Source organism: Monodon monoceros, unplaced genomic scaffold, assembly GCF_005190385.1.
Source record: "Monodon monoceros isolate NGI ecotype Baffin Bay Population unplaced genomic scaffold, NGI_Narwhal_1 Super_Scaffold_18, whole genome shotgun sequence".
NCBI classification, from domain to species: domain Eukaryota; kingdom Metazoa; phylum Chordata; class Mammalia; order Artiodactyla; family Monodontidae; genus Monodon; species Monodon monoceros.
In genome coordinates, this window is record NW_021703774.1 from 75,359,238 (window position 1) to 75,382,772 (window position 23,535).

General features: G+C 39.0%; 1 protein-coding gene across 3 annotated transcripts in view; it reads right to left on the bottom strand.

The window, feature by feature from the left end:
* Window positions 1-1,853: 1,853 nt before the first annotated feature.
* The window catches only part of LOC114899216 (dimethylaniline monooxygenase [N-oxide-forming] 5-like), a 29,841-nt gene continuing 8,159 nt past the window's right edge, over window positions 1,854-23,535 (bottom strand). For all 3 annotated transcript variants that reach the window (XM_029229725.1, XM_029229724.1, XM_029229723.1), the window contains 7 exons: window positions 20,550-20,738; window positions 18,367-18,529; window positions 16,674-16,816; window positions 13,567-13,766; window positions 9,489-9,841; window positions 3,809-3,881; window positions 1,854-2,658 (listed from right to left, as the gene is read on the bottom strand). In XM_029229725.1, the coding sequence (XP_029085558.1) occupies window positions 2,313-2,658; window positions 3,809-3,881; window positions 9,489-9,841; window positions 13,567-13,766; window positions 16,674-16,816; window positions 18,367-18,529; window positions 20,550-20,738 (1,467 nt within the window). In that variant the 3' untranslated portion in view covers window positions 1,854-2,312. The remainder of the gene's footprint in view (window positions 2,659-3,808; window positions 3,882-9,488; window positions 9,842-13,566; window positions 13,767-16,673; window positions 16,817-18,366; window positions 18,530-20,549; window positions 20,739-23,535) is intronic.

The window sequence follows — 23,535 nt, forward strand, 5'->3', positions numbered from 1 at the left end:
TAAGGTTGCAGGATACAAAATTAATGCACAGAAATCTCTTACACTCCTATACACTAACAACAAAAGATCAGAAAGAGAAATTGAGGAAACAATCCGATTTACCGTCGCAGCAAAAAAAATAAAATACCTAGGAATAAACCTACCTCAGGAGGCAAAAGTCCTGTACTCAGAAAACTATAAAACACTGATGAAAGAAATCAAAGATAACATAAACAGATGGAGAGGTATACCATGCTCCTGGATTGGAAGAATCAATATTGTGAAAATGACTATACTACCCAAAGCAATCTACAGATTCAATGCAATCCTTATCAAATTACCAGTGGCATTTTTCACAGAACTAGAACAAAAAATTCCACAATTTTGTATGGAAACACAAAATACCCCAAATAGCCAAAGCAATCTTGAGAAAGAAAAACGGACCTGGAGGAATCAGGCTCCCTGACTTCAGACTATACTACAAAGCTACAGTAATCAAGACAGTATGGTACTGGCACCAAAACAGAAATATAGAGCAATAGAACAGGATAGAAAGCCCAGAGATAGACCCATGCACATAGGGTCACCTTGTCTTTGATAAAGGAGACAAGAATATGCAATGGAGAAAACACAGCCTTTTCAATAAGGGGTGCTGGGAAAACTGGACAGCTACATGTAAAAGAATGAAATTAGAACACACCCTAACTCCAGATACAAAAATAAACTCAAAATGAATTAAAGACCTAAATGTAAGGCCAGACACTATAAAACGCTTAGAGGAAAACATAGGGAGAACACTCTATGACATAAATCACAGCAAGATCCTTTTTGACCCACCTCCTAGAATAAGGGAAATAAAAACAAAAATAAACAAATGGGACCTAATGAAACTTAAAAGCTTTTGCACAGCAAAGGAAACCGTAAACAAGATGAAAAGACAACCTCAGAATGGGAGAAAATATTTGCAAATGAAGCAACTGACAAAGGATTAATCTCCAAAATATACAATCAGCTCATGCAGCTCAATATCATAAAAACAAACAACCGAATCCAAAAATGGGCAGAAGGCCTAGATAGATATTTCTCCAAAGAAGACATACAGATAGCTAACAAATACATGAAAATATGCTCAACCTTACTAATCATTAGAGAAATGCAAATCAAAACCAAAATGAGGTATCACCTCACACTGGTCAGAATGGCCATCAGCAAAAAATCTATTAACAATAAATGCTGGAGAGGGTGTGGAGAAAAGGGAACCCTCTTGCACTGTTGGTGGGAATGTAAATTGATAGATCCACTATCGAGAACAGTATGGAGGTTCCTTAAAAAACTACAGATAGAACTACCATATGACCCAGCAATCCCACTACTGGGCATATACCCTAAGAAAACCGTAATTCAAAAAGAGTCATGTGCCACAATGTTCACTGCAGCACTATTTACAATAGCCAGGACATGTAAGCAACCTAAGTGTCCATTAACAGATGAATGGATAAAGAAGATGTGGCACATATATATATATATTGGAATATTACTCAGCCATAAAAAGGAACGAAATTGAGTTATTTGTGCTGAGGTGCATGGACCTAGAATCTGTCATACAGAGTGAAGTAAGTCAGAAAGAGAAAAACAAATACTGTATGCTAACGCATATATATGCGATTTAAAAAAGCGGTACAGATGAACCTAGGGGCAGGGCAGGAATAAAGATGCAGACTTAGAGAACGGACTTGAGGACACAGCAGGGAAGAGGAACCTGGGATGAAGTGAGAGAGTAGCATTGATGTATATACACTACCAAATGTAAAATGGATGGCTAGTGGGAAGCTGCTGCATAGCATAGGGAGGTCAGCTCAGAGCTTTGTGATGACCTAGAGGGATGGGAGGGAAGCTGAAGAGGGAGGGGATATGGGGATATATGTATACATATAGCTGACTCACTTTGTCGTACAGCAGAAATTAACACAATATTGTAAAGCATTTATACTCCAATAAACATGTCAAAAAAAAAGAAAAGAAAGCACCTACCACATGTCAGGAACTCTGCTAAGGACAAACAAAGATGACTAACAGAGTACCTGAGCTCACAGTCCAGGAATTACTGGAAGGAAAAAGTGATGGGTCATAAGAGTAAGGGAGGTAAGTCAGTACAAATGAAAAGCTGAGATTTCACTGTAGGGAAAAGAGGAAAAAGGATTAATGCTTTGGAAAGAGAAATAAAAGTAGCTTTCTGGGCAATATGAAGCTGAGAGTTGTTCAATCTTGTCAGGTTCTGAAAGCATCTCCAGATCCAGCTTTCAAAGAAAACTGGGACAGTGACAATGGAACAGCTAAAAATAGGTAATCATTATAGCAAAGAAAGCCACAGCCAGCATAAACCTGGCCATTGTTATTGTTGAAGTTGTGGAATTGTTGCTTTCAATTACTCTTGTCATTAGCGGCTTCCTGATACGATCTTCTGTGGTGAGGATAGCTTTTCGAGCTCCATTCCACTTTCCAGGGCCCTGTAGCCGATACTGGATTGGAGTACAGGGTCCCCAAAATAACTGTAATGCCAATTTGGGGTCAGTGAAGGCCAGGGACAGCAGATTGGGCCTGACGCCCACCAGATCAGCAAGCTCATCCATGGTATCTATATAGTCTCCCTGAATGGTATGGCGTTGGCTGTCCACATACCTGAAGCAGAGAAGACAGAAGCCATGCCTATTAACAATTCAGTCAATCCATCAATTAATCAATGCTTCCTATCTGCTCTTGGCTCAATATTGAGCTAGGAGCTGTAGAAAATAGTGAAGAAAGACACTGTCTCTATCCTTAAGGGCCTTATAGTCCACTGGACTAGATAAGATAGATACACATGAAACAGAGAAGAATGTAAGACTTCTGGTAAATCATGTGGTATTAGACTCCTAAATAGAAATGTAGAAGAGGGTAGTTAAAATCGAGCTATGATAAGTCCTTGAAGGATGTGGAAGAAATAGATAAGCTGAGAACAAAGAGGAAAGGATTACAAGTCAATATATATAATGTAGATTATATATTGTAGAAGTTTGGCAGTGAGAGGAAGGAGGAAAATAGGAGAGCACCTAGAAAGGGTATCAGGGTTAAATAAAAAAGGGAGAGTTATGCTGGTATAATCAATTGAAGAAAACCATGTCTTTGGGCATGGGATGATTGTGCCTCTGACTTTTCCACAAAAATTTAGGAACTTCATCAACATCAACTTTGTTCAATAAAGATCACCAAGTGAATAAGCACAAGTTCTGAAATTCAGATTGCTAAATGTGTCCACCCAAGCACTAAAATACTGGCTGATGGTACCACCTTCCCAGATCCTATAGATTACTCATACCAAAAGCCACTGTGACCTGAGTATGTTGTCACATGACAGCCAGCAAAGTGGCCTCTGCAAATTTGTAAATCTACCTGCAGATTTGTAAATCTACCTACAGATTTGTAATTTAACCATATCTACCTCTCATTAATTTATTGCTGCCCTTCCTTCCTCTGGCAGCTCTAACAGCCCTTCAAGTAATCCTTGCCAAAATAATATACCTGGTTTTCTCTCCATGTGCTTTTTCCTACTTGACTTTTCTTTTAGGCCCTAAACAGAATTTTCTTAAGCTTTTCTCTCCTTTCCCATCCATATTCAAACCACTTGGTGGTATTTCTCTATTCTATTGTCACAAACTATTATTTCCTTTTCCTTCAAAATATACTCTAAATCCTTAAACAGACATGAGGACAATAAATACAATACAACATTGCTCTTATTAAGAAAGAAGTGGGAAAAAATAACCACCTATCTTCCTGGGAGAACTCTTACCTTTTGGCCATATCCTCTCGAACCTTAGCTATTTCTTTTATCATTTCATTTTGTGAGGGCAATGTCTTTATCCCTAAAGAGAAAAATCAAAATTTTAAGTGTAAAATTAAAATTACCTCATTATGAACACTAACCCTATTAACAATTACCATGCTATGGAAAATTCAAAGGAATACAGGCTAGTTGTCTGTACCAAGGAGGTTACACCTTCGCTTGATCACCTTACCCTACCACCACCAGAATATAATCATATTAACCTCAGTAGTTTACTCTTTTCTACTTTGTCTTTGGAAGATATTTCTCCTAATCTGCTTTCCAGCCAATACCTGCCTCCTCCCTAACATAGTCTTTCAATTGGGAAATGAAATATGGACATGAGGAAATGATAAATGGCCTTAAAAGTATACGGAAAATGAGGTACAAAGTAAAAGGGCGGGGGGAATATGGGAAACACACCTGTACTTGTACTCTTAATAACAAAGAGGCTTTATACCACAGGGAGAAGGAAGTAAAAGTAAACTCTCAGTCCCCTTGTATGCCTACAGTTCCATGGAAGATAAGCCTTACCTTCTAAATTTTTGTTTACTGAGAGTGAGGGGTAAGGCCAAGGGCAACTCATAATACCCAATCTTAACAGATAAATTTAAGCACCAATGAACAGTTCCAGTAGCAGGAATTTAACACCAAGGACATGGCTAGACAAAGGTAGAATAGTATTTAAGTTGACATAGACAACTCTCAATTTAAATGATTAGCTTTATGCCTGGATTTACAGGCACTATGCTATGTAGAAAACTTTAGCCACACCCAACTCTAAAGTGTTACTCCACAAAATTCTGGAATGTGTAATTTTAGAATGGGAATATATCTTACCTAATACAATCCTTCTCTCTACAAATACTCTCAAGGGGTTATCTCATTCCTCCTTAAATATCTCTGGTGATGGGGATCTCATCACCTGAGGAGATGATTTAATTGTTTGGCTGCTCTACTTGCTGGAACATTATTCTTTTCATTGACCCCAGAACCTGGCTCCATGCAACTGGCACCAGTGGACTTAGCTCTGCCTTCTGGGGCCAAGGAGTCTAGTATTAACAAATGACAGCGTTTGAACCACTTGAGAACAACTGTCATAACTTCTTTAAGTCTTTTCATTATCAGCCTTAAAGCCTTAACAGTTCCCCATATAACAGGTTTCACATTTTCTGCCACATTGGTTACCCTTCTCTGGGCACACTCTAGTAACTATCCTGGTATGTCCCTCTTAAAACATGAGACAAATTCAACACTCAAGAAATAGGCTTTTGTGTTTTGCCATGTGTTCTTTTCATTTTAGCCTTGGGAATTATTACGTATGTTCATAAGTCAATGAGGAATCACTGAAATGCTTCATTTGAAGTTAATCACAGGTCTTAAGATGCTCATGAAACACAGTTTGAGAGTTGATTTCCAAATTATTTCTCGTAGAACCACCGTAATTTTTACTTCTCTTAAGTAGAAACATTATGGAGGAGGAGGTCATTTCTTGCCTGTGACACAGCCAATTCATCCAAAAAACAAAACAAAACAAAAACCCAACCAAAGAAAAAATCACTATAAATTAGATAGGTAAATAGATAGGAATATATAAAGATGTGTACTGTATCCGGTGGTGCAGTTCTTAATTCATTGATACTGTTGCAATGTTTCCTCATTCAGGCACATGTCATTTTTACCATATGTATCTCCCTCCTTCCTATCTTGCTCCTCCTCTTATATTACCAGTTTACATCAATGGCCACAGCCCTGAGCAGATTCTTTTTCTCGCTTTCATCTCCAACATACATTGCATCCAAATCTTTTCAAATTCACCAATAAAATTTCATTCAAATTTGTCTCCTTGTATTCCTTTACCTTAGTTTAAAGCCCTCATTACGCCTTTCTTGGACTTTTGTCACAGGCTCGCAACTGACCTATTTCCCATTTCATTTCCCTCTAACACATCTTCTGAATTACAAATCTGATTTGACTCTGCCTCTGCCAGTTAATCCTTCAATTGTTTTCTATTGCCTACATTGAATGTGAACTTCTTGCATGGCACCTAAGGAATTTTCTTGGTTTTGCCTCTATAAATATCTCCAGCTTCATTTTCTTTAATTCCTGTAATACTTTATTCTCCAGAATTCTGAACTCCTTGTAGTTCTCAGGACTTGGTTTATTTTGTCATTTTCTCTAACTTTGCATAAATATTACTAATTGTTCTCTGTTATGTTCAAGATGGCATTGTCCTTTTAGTAAACTCTTACTTTTTTACAGTGTATTTGCAGTTGTAGGGAGAATTGGGTATTTATTCCTTTCTGCTCCCATAGCCAGCTCCTCTACATTGTTATTGGACACTTGTTTAGGATATAGTAAATACCTGCTGAATGAATGAACACATTAAATGTCTGTTTACTTGTCTCCCTTGCTTGACTCTGAGTTCCGTAAAGATAGGAATTTTCTGTTTGGTCATATTTGCATCTCCAGCACCTAGCAGAGGGTCTGGCATACACTAAGAGGCCAGTAAATGTTAGCTGACGAATGTTGTTGAAGAACAGTGTGGAACTGAAGTTCAGAGATTTCCTAAGTGTTCCAAGACAAGGTTCAAACGGGGTGAGCCTGAATTGTAACTCTGTGGAACTAAGTCTTTCAGTCGGCTCTCAGGCCTAAGTCAGATTGTATTTATGTAGTCCTGACTAGTCCCTGCATGTTTAATGTAAAGGTAATGTTACAAGAGGAAGGAGGTGTGGCTGCCATTCTGCTCTTTCAGTCCAGTCCAGCCTTTTACCATGACTGGAAATTGAGAAGATAGTTCATAAGCTGAGATCCTCTGATAAGAACTTTCTACTGTAGAGTTTAGAAAACCTCCAAAACTAAACTTGCAGTCATTGAATAGAGATGTATTAGCTACCTCCCATGTGCTAGGCACTGGTCTAGACTTGGAAGACAAAGGCAAATAAACATGATTCTTTTATTTAAAGAGCTTTCAATATACTACAGAGAGGGAGGAAATAAACAGGCTTTTTCCACACAAATAACGAGTTAAAGGGAGGCATACCAGGCAGAGAGAGCAACAGAAGCAAAGACATAAGGTACAAGAGTACCTGCTGTGTTTGCTGCATAGTGGGTAAGTCATTCAGTGCATCTAGAAAATTGTAGGATGGATGGTAAAGAGCTGCAAAAGATGGGCCTGAGAAAGCAGCCTGTATCCAACTTGTGGAGGAATGTGAATGCCATGCTATGACATAATGCTTCCTTGTGATCCAGAGAATTGGTATCATTTCATATGGTTTGCAAGGGAAGAAAGTTACTAAATGAAAGTGGAACACTTGCAAGGGCTCTTGAGAGGGCTACAAATGAGACAAAAGAAAACTAGATTTCTGTCAAGGTAAGCAAGTGGGCTCAGTGTTCTAGGAAAGGGTGGAATATTTTCTTGACAAGAGAATAGTAATTCTAGAGAACAAAGGAAGAAGGGAAATGTGGCTTGGTGGGTAAAGGACAGGCCAGGGAAGAGGACAGGCAGAGTTGGGCAGGTTTGAAAGAATGGGAGAAACTAGCTGATTCTAAGGTCTTAAAATTGGCACAGTGAAAGCAGAATTCAGAGATGGGAAAGCAAGGATTTGGTAAGCAGAGAGTAGAACAAAAAACTCAGGGTTCCTTTTGGAAACTTGATAAAGTTATAGGGATTCTCTGATGATTCCTTCCTTCCAAGTGTTAGAAGAAAGCTAGAGGGATTAGCACTAAGATTTGCTAGCAGAGGAAACTGGGCTTTTTGTGCATTTCCCCTAAGATCCCCTAATCCCATAGCCATAATGCAGAATCTTCCAAATACTCATTTTCCCTAATCCTCTCAATGGTTCACTTGGTCCTGGAAAAGAGTCTCAGTTGTTCAAAGTATACAAGATGCTGTGGCCTATTTTAATGCAACTTTTTCCTCTTACATAATTGACCCAGTTAAAAGATTCACTTTATATGACTGGAATTAAGCCAACTTAACGGGTTACTTGCATTGGATTGCTGGTCCAGTGCTCAAGGAGTACATGATCTACTGGATAGAATTAAAAGGAATTAAGAAATGAAAGAACTTTGGGACTTCCCTGGCAGTCCAGTGGTTAAGACTCCATGCTTCCACTGCAGGGGGCATGGGTTCGATCCCTAGTTAGGGAACTATGATTCCCACATGCCCCAGGGCACAGCCAAAAAATTAAAAAAAAAAAAGAAATGAAAGAACTTTGGGGAAATTTGGAAAAATTTTTTATCTATCAACTCTAACATCATTGCTTCTTTTTTCTCTGCTACCATGAGGATCTTCACGAGGGAAGAAGAATCTGTAATTTCAATAAGAACTCTTTAAAAACATATTTATTTATTTACTTGGCTGTGCCAGGTCTTAGATGTGGCACGCAGGATCCTCTTTGCAGCATGCTGGATCTTTAGTTGCGGCATGTGGGATCTAGTTCCCTGACCAGGGATCAAACCCAGGCCCCCTGCATTGGGGATGTGGAGTCTTAGCCACTGGACCACCAGGGAAGTCCCTCAACAAGAACTTTGAATAGTTTTAATTAAACATTAGTAATGGTACAAAGAACTTCTTTGTTAGCAGGAACCTTAAAAGTCATTTGATTTCTCCCTATTCTGAGGCTTGAATCTACTTCCTATTGGCCTGACCAAAGTTTATTTTTAATGTTAAGCTAATATTGTGCAAACCCTCAAAATTTCACTCCTTGGTTCTGGTTCAACGCTTTGAAGTGTTACTAAGCAAATATATAAAACCTTCTGCCATGGGGCATCTCTTCAGGTATCTGAAGGGAACTTCTATATCTCCCCTAAATCTTATCCTCTCTAGGCCAAACCTCTCCAGCTCCTTTAGTTGTACTTCAAATGGCACATTTTCAAACCCCTTAACCACTCTTGTCTCTCTCCTTTTAATGTACTCCAGATTCATTTTTAAAATGTCTGTGGGTGTGGTCTCACCAGTTCAGGGAAGAACAGTTGTAAATTCCAGGACATTATAGTTTTTTAATGATGCCAGATTTAGTTAAGTCTTTTGGAAGCCACATCATTCTCCTGATTCTTATTGAGCCTGCTATCCCAAACCCCAAAGTTTTTTCTCATGTTTTCCTAGCCAAAACTTTCTGAAAGAGGGAACATAAAGGGGAGAAAGTAAGACTTTGAGTGGCTGAATCCTCTTCATTCTGGACTAGTCTTTAACCAGCTCTTAATTTTTGTCTGAAATGAAATCACAACACTTCTATATTTGACTTTCTCTAAGTATAATGAAAGAAGATTAAATTCTTTTGCTTCACAAATATGTATCAGTTGTCTAAAATCTAGATGAGTGGATTTTAATCTGGAGTGCATATTGGAATCACCTGGGGAACATTTTCTCAGCAATCTTATGTCAGTCCCACACAGACTTATTAAATAAACACCATCAGGAAAAACATGTCTCTTTTGGGGAAACTTCCTAGGAGATTCTGCTATATGTCCATTATTGTAAGTTACTACTTTATATTCCCGCAAAAATTAATTTTTGAGCACTAATTTTGTGCCAGGCACTGTTACAATCATACATGCTGTCTCAGCTATTTATAAGCAAGAACATAAACATAATTAAACAAACCACTAAGTAATTCGTTAGTCATCTTGCATGGTCACTTACCTTTAAATACTTGAGTGACCCAGCGTCCTTGGAGCTCTGAAATGGGCATAATGGCACCCAAGGGCTGGATCAAGCCTATGATTGCAAGAGTTGGCTTTTCTAGGTTAGGAGGGAAGACCTTTTTATACAGGGATATCTTGTTTTTGACTACTTTGACAGAATCTTCAACAAAAGGAAAGGCAAAGCTATAGCCTGTAGCAAAGATAACAGCATCAATGTCATCCTCTCTGGAGCCATCCTCAAATATGGCCGCTGTCTCTGTGAATTCCTTCACATTTGTTTTCACCTTCACCAAGCCAGAAATTATACAGTTTGGCAGATCATCATTTATGGTTGGTTGCTGACTCAGAGCTCTGTGAAAGATGATAAAGAAGGAAAAATGAGAGAGATCATGAGAGAGAGCGATCATTGCCATGTAAATAAAATTCTATTTTGATTGAGGTGGTTAATCAATTTGCCAATAGTGTCCCTTTATTCATGAAGTTTGGGAAAGGTCTAATGTATACCAGCTTGATAAAGGTAAGGATCTCAGAGTACAAGTTGGACCCTGGGGCTTCCCTGGTGGCACAGTGGTTGAGAGTCTGCCTGCCGATGCAGGGCACACGGGTTTGTGGCCCGGCCTGGGAAGATCCCACATGCCGCGGAGCGGCTGGGCCCGTGAGCCATGGCCGCTGGGCCTGCGTGTCCAGAGCCTGTGCTCTGCAACGGGAGAGGCCACAACAGTGAGAGGCCCGCGTACCGCAAAAAAAAAAAAAAAAGTTTGTCCCTGGATGGCATTGAAAGAAAAGCTGTTGGAGAAGTGAGGGAAGGATTGTTTTATTTGAAGAGTACGTGCATGGTTTCTCAAGGACTAATAATGCTCTCAGTGATATGATAAGTCCACAGTCTAGTAGCTTCTATCCATATATCAAGAAATCTGCGGAACTGGACTATCAGCATTCTGTTGAGTCTCTTTTCCTCTTCAAAGGCCCAAGAGCCAGGCTTGGACCATCATTTTCCAAACGGTATAATAAATTACATGTGTATAGTGACTTACAGTTATAAACTGTTTTTACATACATTAACGTATTTGAGTCTCACGCAAACCCAACGAAGGAGGTAGGACAGTTGTCATTATCCAGGTCCTATAGAGGAGGAAACTGAGGCCTAAAGAAGTTAAGTGGCTTGCCCAAGGTCACACAGCCTAGGATTTTAGGATTTATATCAAATGCTTTTTTATGAACTCCCTTGAGATACTCTAGGCATGGTAAGTAGTGTTTCCTCGAAATAACATAGGATAAGGTGCAGAATCTTGGACCTTTCTAAAAGCAGTGCGAATCCTTGGATCCTGTGTTAACAGCTCTGAGAATCCTCAGCCCACGATGTTCAGACAGAGCTGGCCTCTTCTTAGGAACAAGATATGTTTAAACAGTATTACTGGTTTGCTGCATTTAGTAATTCTTTGACGCAAACCTTTAGGTACAGATTCTGTTCTCATTCCAACCTCATCATTTCATCTTTCTCTCCAGACTTACTCCTGTTCACTAACAGTACCACCATCCACATTTTGTGGCCCAAGCCACAAAACTGTGAGTCTTACATCTGGTCACCAAGGCTACGCTTTCTCCTCTTAACACCCCCAGAATAGTTTTACTTGTGCTGTTTCACCTGGGCCATTACAGCTGTCTCTAGTGCCTCCTGCTCCATCCCCATTCACTCTATCTTCTACATCATTTTTGGAGTGATTGTTCCACAATGTATTTATTATTATGTCACTCACCTGCTTAAAATCTTTCAGTGGCTCTGGGCTGTCTTCATTCTAAACTTTTTATTTAGCAGAGCATACAAACATTTTCATATATCTGCCCAGTGAACCAGGAGATGTACTCAGTCACTCTTCCATCTTTGCCTGTAGTCCAGCGAAACCAAACTATGTGCAGTTCTCAGAGCATAATGTATTTTTTGCTATTCCAAGACCTTGTATTTATAATTAGAATGCTACTTCCTTACCCTATTTGTTTGACTCTCTTCTATTATTCCATATAACCTCAATATATTTTGTGATCACCAAAGTTATGGATGCTACAGTTTCCATAATTGGGCGAAATAAATTCCTGAAATGTTGTTGGCAGGCACAGTCTCAAAATATCACCCCACTGATTAATTTCAAAGGAAAAAATATCTTTACAATAAAGAAACCTAGTAGATACCACCTAATCCAAGTGATTGAATTTTACATCATTAATATGCAATAAGCTGCTATCATACAGCTCCTGATGTGATCCACCAAGAAGGCACAACATAACATATGAGTATTCACACCAAAATTGTTTAACCTAAATATAATAGAGGAAGAACTACTATGAAAGTCCAAATTTAGAGACTTTCTGCAAAACAAATGGCTTCAATTCTTTAAAAAAATCCATGTCAAAAAAAGAGAGATTTATTTCAGACTGAGAGATTAAAGAAATATGACAACTAAATGCAATGGTGTAATACCTGACAGGATCTTGGATTTAAAAATAAAAAAGCTACAGGCAATTCCCTGGCAGCCCAATGGTTAGGATTCTGCACTTTAAGCCACACGGCATGGCTAAAAATTTTAAAAAGCTACAATATTATTGAAACAGTTTGGGAAATTTGAATATGCAATATATTAGGTAATGGTATTTTTATCAATGTTAACTTTACTAAGTGTGATAATTATGTTTATGTAGAAGAATGCCCTTTTTCTTAGGCAATATATGCTAAAGAATGTAGGGTAAAATGTCTTACTGACTGCAGCTTACTCTCGAATGGTTCAGAAAAAAAAATGTATGAATATATGTATGTATATATGGATGCCATATATGTATGGATCTATCTATCTCCAGAGAGAGGGAGAGAGAGAAAGCAAATATAGTAAACTGCGAATAATAGGTGAATCTAAGTGAAGGATATATGGGTGCTTATCGTACTTACTATTTTATACCAAGTAAACCTAAACATTGGACTCCCTGTTGGCGCAGTGGTTAAGAATCCACCTGCCAATACAGGGGACACAGGTTCGGGTCCAGGTCCGGGAAGATCCCATATGCTGCAGAGCAACTAAGCACATGCACCACAACTACTGAGCCTGTGCTCTGGAGCCCGTGAGCCACAACTGCTGAGCCTGCATGCTACAACTACTGAAGCCTGAGCACCTAGAACCCATGCTCTGCAACAAGAGAAGCCACCGTGATAAGCCCAAGTACCATAACAAAGAGTAGCACCTGTTCACCACAGGTAGAGAAAGCCCACGTGCAGCAACAAAGACCCAATGCAGCCAAAAATAAATAAATAAATTTATGAAAAATAAAATAAAAGTCAGAAGGGAAAACAGCATTTAAAATTAGCCTTTGGAAATGCTATCACAGTCTACCTTGTAGGCTGTGTGAGGACTTCTATCCTTCATACTCTCATAGGACTCCATGCATTTCTTTATCATATTCTATTGTCTGTCTTCTTCTTAGAGTATTAAAGGAAACATCCATTCCTCCAGTTTGTCATTTATTACTTGTGTGATCTTGGGCAAGTTAGGTTCTCTAAGTGTCAATTTTTATATTTGCAAAATGGAGATCAAAATAGTACCAACCTATAGGGCTGTTGTGAGGATTAAATGAGATAATGCGCGTAACTCATTTAGCACTGTGCTTGTCTTATATTAAGTCCTCAAAAAGGTAGGGTGTTATTATTACTATTAGTATTACTATTAGGTCTTTAGTCTCAGTATTCTCATGCCAGTATAATGCTTGGCTCATAACAGATGCTCAGTTTGTTGGATGAATGAATGAATGATGCCCTGCCCTCTATTACCATTTTGTTGTTGCTATTGGGCATCATGTAAAAAGAACTGGTACCTCAGGGTATGATAAAAATGGTTAATGCCAAGGAGAATTACAGCCTGAAAATTACAGACCAGTAGATCTTGGACTTTTGTGGGGGAAAGGTAGAAATCTAATCTCAGATTCTGTGGACTTGCTTAATGTAAACATAGAGGTAACCCTACTATTAGCCTATGTGAACAGTCCTTATTCTTTGCCTTGGCTGTTACTGCCCACCTCCCAGCCTGGGAACATACCTGTGTTTAGGCTTCAGGCCAAACATTTCATGATCAAACCTTTGGTTCATCTTTTTTTCCAAAAATGTATTTGCTAATGATTGACCACAAATCTTCTTCATAAAATATTGAAATCGAGACGTCAACAACACATCAAAAGGATATCCATAGTCTCCGACACGATTGAAGATCCAAGCCCCTCTTCTGGTGCTGAGGAAAACCTGAGGCATGGGAAAAAAAATGTTTGTTTTTGCCATTCTCTGACTCATTTCTCTGAAGTAATGGGAACCCAGTTTCTTCAAGATGAGTTCAGACTCATTAGTCTGGCTTTTTATTCCCTGGTAATATATATATTTTTAAATTTCCTGCCATTTTCTTGTCAAACACTAAGCTTACAATTATATTGGTGTAGTCACTGACCAAGACTATGTCTTGCTCTGAACTACCAGTGCATTTCTGTTTAATGTCATTATGCCTCCCTGAAAAGCTTAATTCTCCAAAGCCTATTCATTTTTCAGATCCAGATCAAGATCAAGTCTCCCTCCTCCATGAAGATACCACTGACTGTTCTGGCTGATAATTTTCTCTCCATCTTCTGAACTTCTCTAGCACTTGTCACCTGTCCAACTCATTTAAAATCGTGGAACAGTAAAGCTGAAAGCAACTGGACATCATTAATCCAAAACTTTCAGTCTTTATTTTGCCTTTCACATTGTTTACATTATTACAAAAAACTTATTTATATTGATATTTAACATTATGTATTCTTATTTTTTATCTTTCCAAATGTGTTTTCTCCAAGGTGGGAGGTAGAGCATATACATCCTTTAGTCCCCAGCCTATCATCAGCGTCACTTCCTTTTATTGAGAATTGTAACCTGTCAGTCACTGTACTAGGTCCTTTATCTATATTTTTATTGAATTAATACAACAACCTCTTGAGGTAGGTATTGTTTTGTCCTTTTTATGGGTGAGAAGAATGGAGAGGATAAATAACTTGCCTGAGGTCATATAGCACTAAGTGGTAGAGCTGAATTTCCGACCTAAGTCTGACTCCAAAGCCTGTGCTTAAGTAATGTTTCATCGATTATTTAAGGGAAATACTGAAGATTGCAAGTAGCACAAAGGGAGCTGGTCCGTCTTTCTGTTATCTGCTGACTAAAGTCCACATTCAGAGCTGATAAAAGTTTGGTATTCAACTACCTGGCAAAAGCATCACTTTCTCTATATTATAAAACTCTCTGGAGATAGTTTTCCAGGTTGTAAGCTATATAAGTACATTGTTTTATGGTGTTTTGTCTAACATTTCATGTTAAACGGTGACCTGTCTATAGAGGGCTAATTATGTACTTCATACATATATTCTCACCGATGGTGACCATAACCGCTATCATAAATAAGCACTTTTACATGTCACAATTGAAAGAGCCTGTGTGGTCTTAGAAATCAAATGGTTTTATATGCAGTCTATATAACTTTTTAAATATAGGTTATGACTAATGTAAATGCTCAGAGTTTCAGTTAAAAAGTTCTCTATGTGTAAAGTAGTGACAAAAATACATACGTCACAAAGCTTTCTCAGACACAACCACCTTACCTCCACCTGCTCTTGCTGCCTTGTACTTTGGCAATTTACAATTCCTCAATGCTTGTAAGGCCCAGCTCCTCTATAACTGACCATTTAACAAGCCAATGGTATTAAAGAAAGCTCATGCCTTCGGTCCCCACCACATACCTGGTACATTCTTTTATCATAGCACCCATACCCTTTATTGTTTACATACCTATTTCCTAATAAATGCTTGCTGAATTAATTCATGGAGTAATATATGAAATCAGTTTTGTGGGGATAGATGGGGATAGACCTGGGAAGTGTTATTGAATGGAGTTTGTGGGTAAAGTTCATTTAACAAAGTTGTGGCATTAAACTCCTATTTTAAAAAATAATTTAAAAACAATTTGTGGAGAAGCACAGCTTAATTAAAGTTACTGAAGAACAACCAGGCATTTACCTATTGCCAACAAAATTATGATTCAATAAAGACATGCATAACAAAATATATTAATGATGTCTGTTTCCAGGAATTTATAATGAAGATACTTTTTTCCCAGTTCAAAAGTTATGATACAGGGCTTCCCTGGTGGCCCAGTGTTTAAGAATCCGCCTGCCAGTGTAGGGGACACGGGTTCAAGCCCTAGTCCAGGAATATCCCACATGCCACGGAGCAACTAAGCCCGGGGGCCAAAACTACTGAGCCCACTTGCCACAACTACTGAAGCCCATGCGGCTAGAGCCCGTGCTCTGCAACAAGAGAAGACACCGAAATGAGAAGCCTGCACACTGCAACGAAGAGTAGCCCCTGCTCACCGCAACTAGAGAGAAAGCCCGTGCACAGCAACAAAGACCCAACACAGCCAAAATAAATAAATAAATAAATACTAAAATAAATAAATTTATTTTTTAAAAAAAGCTATGATACAAAAAACAAACTAGGAAACCAAAAAACGTCAAGGACATAGAAATTCCTTTAGAGTAAATGTTATTCTGTGTTACCTAATTGTATGCAAAGGCTGGGAGGAGCTGCTTGCATGTGCTACAATGTGGATGCTTTTCATACTGATATCCATGTTGTCTTTAGAAGGATTAGACTGCTTCTTTTTTCCATTTGGGGAGTGAAGAAGAATGAAGAGGAAAATTCCCCAAACATCCTATGAGTTAAAAGCTTTCAATGACTGAGTACATTTTCCTTCAGATAAGAGCATAGCACTTCTGCTGGCCAACAGGTGATCCACGCTCTGAATGCTGCATTCTAACAAGCTCTTCCGGCAATCACCTGGTCTTCTTAAAAGCCAGAGGCACACTCTGAAGAGACAGCTGAGTGAGATTATGAGCACAGTTTGTGATCATGACCAAATTCCTTAGTGTGAGGCCAAGTGAATGATGGGAATCTAACTTGTAACCTTGGCTCCATCACATCATCAATCAAAATGTTGCCAACTGAGGCAGTGAAACCAAGCCCTGCATTTGCCATTGGCACTGATGGGCTGTGTGCAGGTATCCATACACTCTGCTGGGTCCACCTGAAGCTTCCTTGGTGAAGCAAAGTAAATAATTTACTAATTCAAACCTGCTTGGCTGTGTGGCTAACTTCCACAGCCAGATCGCTTCCAGAATTCCCAATGCCAATTATAATGACTCTCTTTCCAGTGAAACTCTCTGGATTCTTATAATCTCGACTATGGAAGTACTGTCCTTTGAACTTCTCAATTCCTGCAAGAGAAGGGAAAATAATTCCTGGGTGATGGTTTATCTGATATAATTTGTTAAATCATTCATTTTTTTTGCAGTGTGTAGAGTTTATGCATATATTCTCTGTATGTTCTCCTTTTACTCAGGTGCATTCTTGCCTTTCTGAATATTTTTGCCTGTTTTCTTTTCCCATCACCTCAGAGCGGAACCTTGTGATTTCCTTATTATAAGTAGTCTGCTGAACTCAGGATCTGTTAGTGTTTTAGACCTGTGGACTCACAAATCCAAACTGCTTCAGAAAACCTCCATTCTCTTTTGTCTTTTCACCCTCTTTATTTTTTTTTTAATTGAAGTGTAGTTGACTTATTATAGCAGTTTCTGATGTACAACATAGTAACTTGATAATTATATAGATTATGCAACATACAAAGTTATTATGATATTACAGTCTTTTATCTATATTCCTTGTGCTGTATATTACAACCCTGTGACTGATTTATTTTATAACTGGTAGCTTCTATCTCTTAATCCCCTTCACCTATTTTGCCCATCCCCCACCCCCTCTTTTCATCATCTGTAAATACCTACTTCCATTCCAATTGGAGTATATATGTTCTTATATACACTAAACTATACACAGAGTGCTTTTTTCCTCTCAGAATGAAAATCCAGGCCAAAGACTGTAATTAAACTCTTTCTTTAAGCTTTATTTTCTTCCTTAGAAACTCAATATTTCTGTTTATTTCCTCGATTGCTAAAAAAGCCCTCATTCAGGTTAAAGAAGATGTGGTAAATATATACAATGGAATATTACTCAGCCATAAAAAAGAATGAAATAATGTCATTTGCAGCAACATGGATGGACCTAGAGATTGTCATACTGAGTGAAGTAAGTCAGAGAAAAACAAATATCATATGATATCGCTTATATGTGGAATCTAAAAAAAATGGTACAAATGAACTTATTTACAAAACAGAAATAGACTCACAGATGTAGAAAACAAACTTACGGTTACCGGGGGGAAAGGTGTGGGGGAGGGATTAAGTGGTAGACTGGGATTGACATATACACACTACTATATATAAAATAGGTAACTGATAAATACCTACTGTATAGCACAGGGAACTCTTCTCAGTACTCTGTAATGACCTATATGAGAAGAGAATCTAAAAATGAGTGGATATATTTATATGAATAACTGACTCACTTTGCTGTACAGCAGAAACTAACACAACATTATAAATCAACTATACTCCAATAAAAATTAAAAAAGAAAAATTCCCTCATTCAATCTAATGCAGATCAACTTTTATCCTTAAAAAACTAAAATTATTGTAAAACTAAATATAGAGCCTTGTAATTTTCCTCTAGTCCCCCAAATTACTGGTATCTCTACCTCCTAAATAGCGTTAATACAAGTTACCCCATCACCTTTCAGAAGAATATGCAGAATCAGGATAAGCCTTATTTCATCCCAAGATAGGAATCACTCAGACCACATTCCTCCCATTTTTTAGGGATCAGGTCACAGGCATAGTTCAAGTGTCTTCCTTCCTTGTAGGCTACTTACCAGGGAAGCTTTCCAAGGGTAAGTGAGCATTGGTGTGATGGCCAGTGCAAACCATAACTCCATCGAAGACATTCACCTCCTTTTTCCCTTCAGATACCGTGACCACCTCCCATTGGCCTGAAGTGGAGAAATCAGGCTGCTTCTTCACACTGCACACGGTGGTCTGTAAAGAAAAGGGGTAGCCACAGGGCACTATAACCACAGCCTATATAGTGGGCACCTTCCCTAACAGGACTCTCCTTGCAGAGGGTAAACAAAGGGCTGCTACCACATAACAGGCCTCATGCAGGGGTATTTGACTTTCGTACTCCACAAATCAGAACTTTTTTGTTTGGGGCTGTGGTCAGAGTGAGAAAACTTCCATGAGGCAAGCTAAATAAAACAGAGTTGGCAGACTAATGTTGCACTTTCCTCTGCTTCTAGAAAAGTGCAAATTACTAGTTCTCGTGGACCATACCTAGGGCAATGTGATACTTGAATAAAGTTTGGGCTTCTCTTGTGCTTCTGAGACACTCCATGCACGAAATGCCTATTCCTCCCCATACCCCGAGACATCCTGAGACCCTCTGATGCCTTCTTACCTCAAGTCCCGTTCTCACTGTCTGGCCTTAAACTTGTGACTGAGCTAGAGGGCTCCCTTTCCTAATAGAGTAGAGAAACATCTCAGTGACTCATATTTTATGTAAATGAACCTCTCTGACTCCCATAAATGCCCATTTTACAAGTAACTATAAAGAAAGAAGGTGTGAGGTGGGATAGTCAGTGGCACAATTTTTAGCTTTAAAAAATAATAATAAATATGGGTTACTCTACCCAGCTTAAGGAAACATTAAGAATGTGTTCTATGTGCTTCTGGGTTTATGACCATAATGTCTTGGTTGACTGATATAGATACCACTCTTGTATACCCGAGCCATCCTATACTATTTATTGTTCTTCTCGGTCATGTTCTTACTTTTACACAGTTCTTCTATACTATTTATTGTTCTTCTATACTATTACTTATACTATTACTTATCTTCTATAAGTATCATGTTCTTACTTTTATCCAGTGTTTCTGCCTGGATCATCCTTTTATTCTTTCTTCATTTGGAGATACTCACCCTTCAACATTTAGCTTGGGATTATCTCCTCTAAGAAAACCTTCCTGGTGCCTGATGCCTCATGCCCTGATGGGTTAAGCAACCCTCCTCTGAGCTGCAATGTATAGATTTCTGTGGCATTTATCACTAACTCTTCATTTTTAATAATTATATTTACAATGAAATTTCTCTTCATTTTTCTATCTCTATAACTAGACTGTGAAATCACTAATTTTTTTTGTTTTTGTGTCTTCACTGTTTAGTATGGTAACAAACCTCTTCAATAAGTGTTTAAAGAAGTGAAGAGAAGGACCACTAGGCTGTAAATGATTGACTTTGGAAGTCGTCACTGGATATTGCCATTTTAATTTTGTTGTTAAAGAGAAAGAGTCATGATTTAGTAGAATGCTCAGAAGGTAGAAGATTTGGGCTTTTTGCCAGCTGTCAGAAGTATTGATTCTTTTATGGTCATGGTTTAGAATGATAGGAGTATCACAGAAGACTTTACAGCAGGAAAGAACCAGTGAAGTGATCTAGTACAGTCATCTTGTTTTACAAATAAAGTGAAGACACATCGGCGTTGAGGAACTTGTCTGAAGTCACAAGTTGGTTAGTGGTAGAGCAAAGACTAGAACTCAAGTTTTTGCTTCCCAATTCAGTGTTCCTCGCTCTACGCCAGACTTAACTTATTTGTTCCCTCATAAGTTTTCAAAACCTACTTCACTGGGTTGTTGTGGTCACATAAATAATGCACTGGAAAGTACTTCAGAAAGTATAAAAGGGCTAAGCAGCAAGTTGTGGAAACAGAAGGTTTTAAAGTTCCCATACCTGTCAGTTCCCCTCATTGTTTTATTGTAATCAAATGATATAGAATGAAGGCAATGAAATGAAGGGGGCTTCCCGGATCTGCAGTCAAAATACATAGAAGAGGGACCTTTCCATGAATATTTTCAGACATAGAGAAGACACAGAGTAGAATCTGTCTGGATTGGATAGATACATGAGCATATCAAACCAATGTATACATAAGCACTGGTAAATAAGACCAGTTATTCATTTACTTGAAACTCAGAACACAGAGATACCCACGAAATTCCCTACCTTAAATCGAATGTACTTTAGAAGGTGAAATTCTTTGGCATACATCCTGAAATACTCCAGGACCTGGGAGTTGTGCATGAAGTTAGGATAGTGATCTGGGACGGGATAGTCACTGAAGCACATCATCTCCTTAGAAGTGTTGATGACCACTGACTTGTAAATACTGGCCCTTCCTTCTTCAGGTTCTTCCTGCAGTAAATAAAAAGCATTCATAGCAACTTGAGAATTAAGATCATGGTTTATAAACAGCCAACAAACATTTGAAAATGTTTCCTGAAAGAAATGCCAATTTAAAAAGTCCCGGGCTTCCCTGGTGGCGCAATGGTTGAGAGTCCACCTGCCGATGCAGGGGACACGGGTTCGTGCCCCGGTCCGGGAAGATCCCACATGCCGCGGAGCAGCTGGGCCCGTGAGCCATGGCCACTGGGCCTCCGTGTCCGGAGCCTGTGCTCCGCAACGGGAGAGACCACAACAGTGAGAGGCCCGCGTACAGCAAAAGAAAAAAGAAAAAGTCCCCTCCCCACAGCCCTTCACATCTCCCAGTATTTGTGTCTCTTCCCCTTGAATCTAAGTTGTCTTCATGGCTTGCTTTTGACCAACAGCATGCAGTTGGGATGATACTGAATGGCTTCCAAGACTAAGTGATAAGTAGTCTTGCAGTTTCTGCCTGAGTCTCTTAGAAAGCTTGCTGTGGTGGAAGTCAGCAGCCACGTAAGAAGTCCAGCTACCCTGAGACCACCATCCTGTGAGGAAGCCCGAGCTAGCCACATGAAGAGCATGTTTGGGATAGAGGGATGTGCAGCCAGCCCCCAGAAGGTCTAGTTATCCCAGTTGACATTCTAAATATGTGAGCAGGGAGGTCATAGCACACGTCCAGTCCCAGCTGTCACCTTATTGCTATGACATAAGACTCCAAGTGAGAACTGCCCATCTGAGTAATAGTCTTTTAAAAAGTATATGTATTTCAAAGCCTTGGGAAGTTTCAAGAGTTTCATACACTTGCCACATTGTTCTCCAGGAAACACTGTACTAACTTACATCCTGTCCACTATGTGTTCCCATTTTACCTCGTTTTTACTAAATTAAAAGACAGTCACTCAGTGTTAGCAAAAATGAGGTGAAATGAGATCTTAGTACAATGTTTTCTGGACAGCAATGTGACAAGTATATGAAACCCTTGCAACTTAGCCTTTTAAAGAAAGATTCAGCATTGTAGACAAAGATTTATGTTAAAGGATGTGAATGACAGCATTATTTATAACATAAAAATGAAATAAGCTAAATGCTGCAATATTGTGATTTATAAGAAATATATATTTGGTTATCCTGATGGTCAAAATATATTCTCATATATGGTCTTTTTCCACAGTTCCTGGCTCAGAGCTCCCAATACTCTCCTAATTTCCTAACTGTTGAGAGTGATACCAAGTGTCTTTTGTTATGTTAATATGGTGACCTTTAGAAAGCAACTAAGGTTGTGGGCTGGTTACCAATGGAGCAAACACTGTGATTAGAGGTTTGTAACTTTCAGTTGCCTATCCCCTGACCTCTGGGGAGGCGACAGGGGCTGGAAGTTGAATCAATAGCCAATGCCCAATGATTTAATCAATCATGCCTATGTCATAAAGTCTCCATAAAAACCCAAAAGAGTGGGGTTCAGGGAGCTCCCAGGATGGTGAACCGAAGAGACTAGGGGAGAGCGGTGTGCCTGGAGAGGGCATGGAAGCTCAGTGTCCTTTTCCCTATGTGTCTCTTTCATTTGCCTTTTCCTAAATTATATTCTTTTATAACAAACCAGTTGCCTAGTGAGTAAATGGGTTTCCTGTATTCTGTAGCTGCTCTAGCAAATTAATCAAACCCAATGTGGGAGGGGTTCATGGGAATTTCTGATTTATACTCAGTTGGTCAGAAGTATAGGTAACAACCTGGACTTGAGAATGGCAACTGAAGTCCAAATCCCAGGAGGGGGTCGTTGGAACCTCCAATCTGTAGGTGGTTGTTCAGAAGCCCAGGTAATAACCAGGGCTTATGACTGGTGTCTGAAGTGGAGACGAGGGTGAAGTCTTGTAGGACTGAGCCCTCAATCTGTGGAATCTGATGCTGTCTCTGTGTAGATAGGGATCACAATTGAGTTGAATTCTTGGACATCCTGCTAGTGTTTGAGAATTGTTTGCTGGTGTCTGAGGACCACCCGCCACCCGCATACACACACTGGAATTGGTCTCAGAACCATTTAATGCCCAACAAAATTCACTGCAATTTAGAGAATGACTGTTCCAGATCCTTGCTACCTAAAGTATGATCTGTGGACTAGCAGCAGGGGCATCACTTGGAAGATTGTTAGAAATGCAGAATCTTAGGCCCCATCCCAGACCTACTGAATTGGAATCTGCCTTTTAACAAAATCCTCAAGTGATTCAGATGCATCTGAAAGCTGAGAAGCATTGCTCTAGCTGATATCAAACCCCAGTTCACTGTTCTTTCCCCATCAAGGTTATCTTCTTTGCTTCCTCAAAAACTTCTAATAACTACCTCATGGGGGTGTTGTAGTGATCACATAAAATAGCGCCATAGCTACCCAGATTGTTATGTTAGCCTCTCACTGAGATATCATAAATGATGACTTTTCAACTCTACTAGAATTTTTAAAAATTGTTTTGATTATGGAAAATTACCTTAACCAATTTGGACCCCCTCTTCTCTTTTTATTCCAGAAAAAGATGTATGGATGTTACTGAACATTAAATGGCCACAAAGGAGAGTGTTCACTGGCTTTGCCCACATTAGAGATGATTTTCCTCCCATTTTTAGAGAAGAATTTTTCAATTTCAGAATCCTGAATAGATCATTCCCATTTCTCTGCCCCATACTTCAAGATCTCATTCCCTTTGGCTGCTAATAACGTTTCCACAGGTCTCTTCTAATCTATCCTACCTATTTCAACCAAAGTGTTCTTTCTAGGGTATGGTTGTATCTCTGCCCTAAT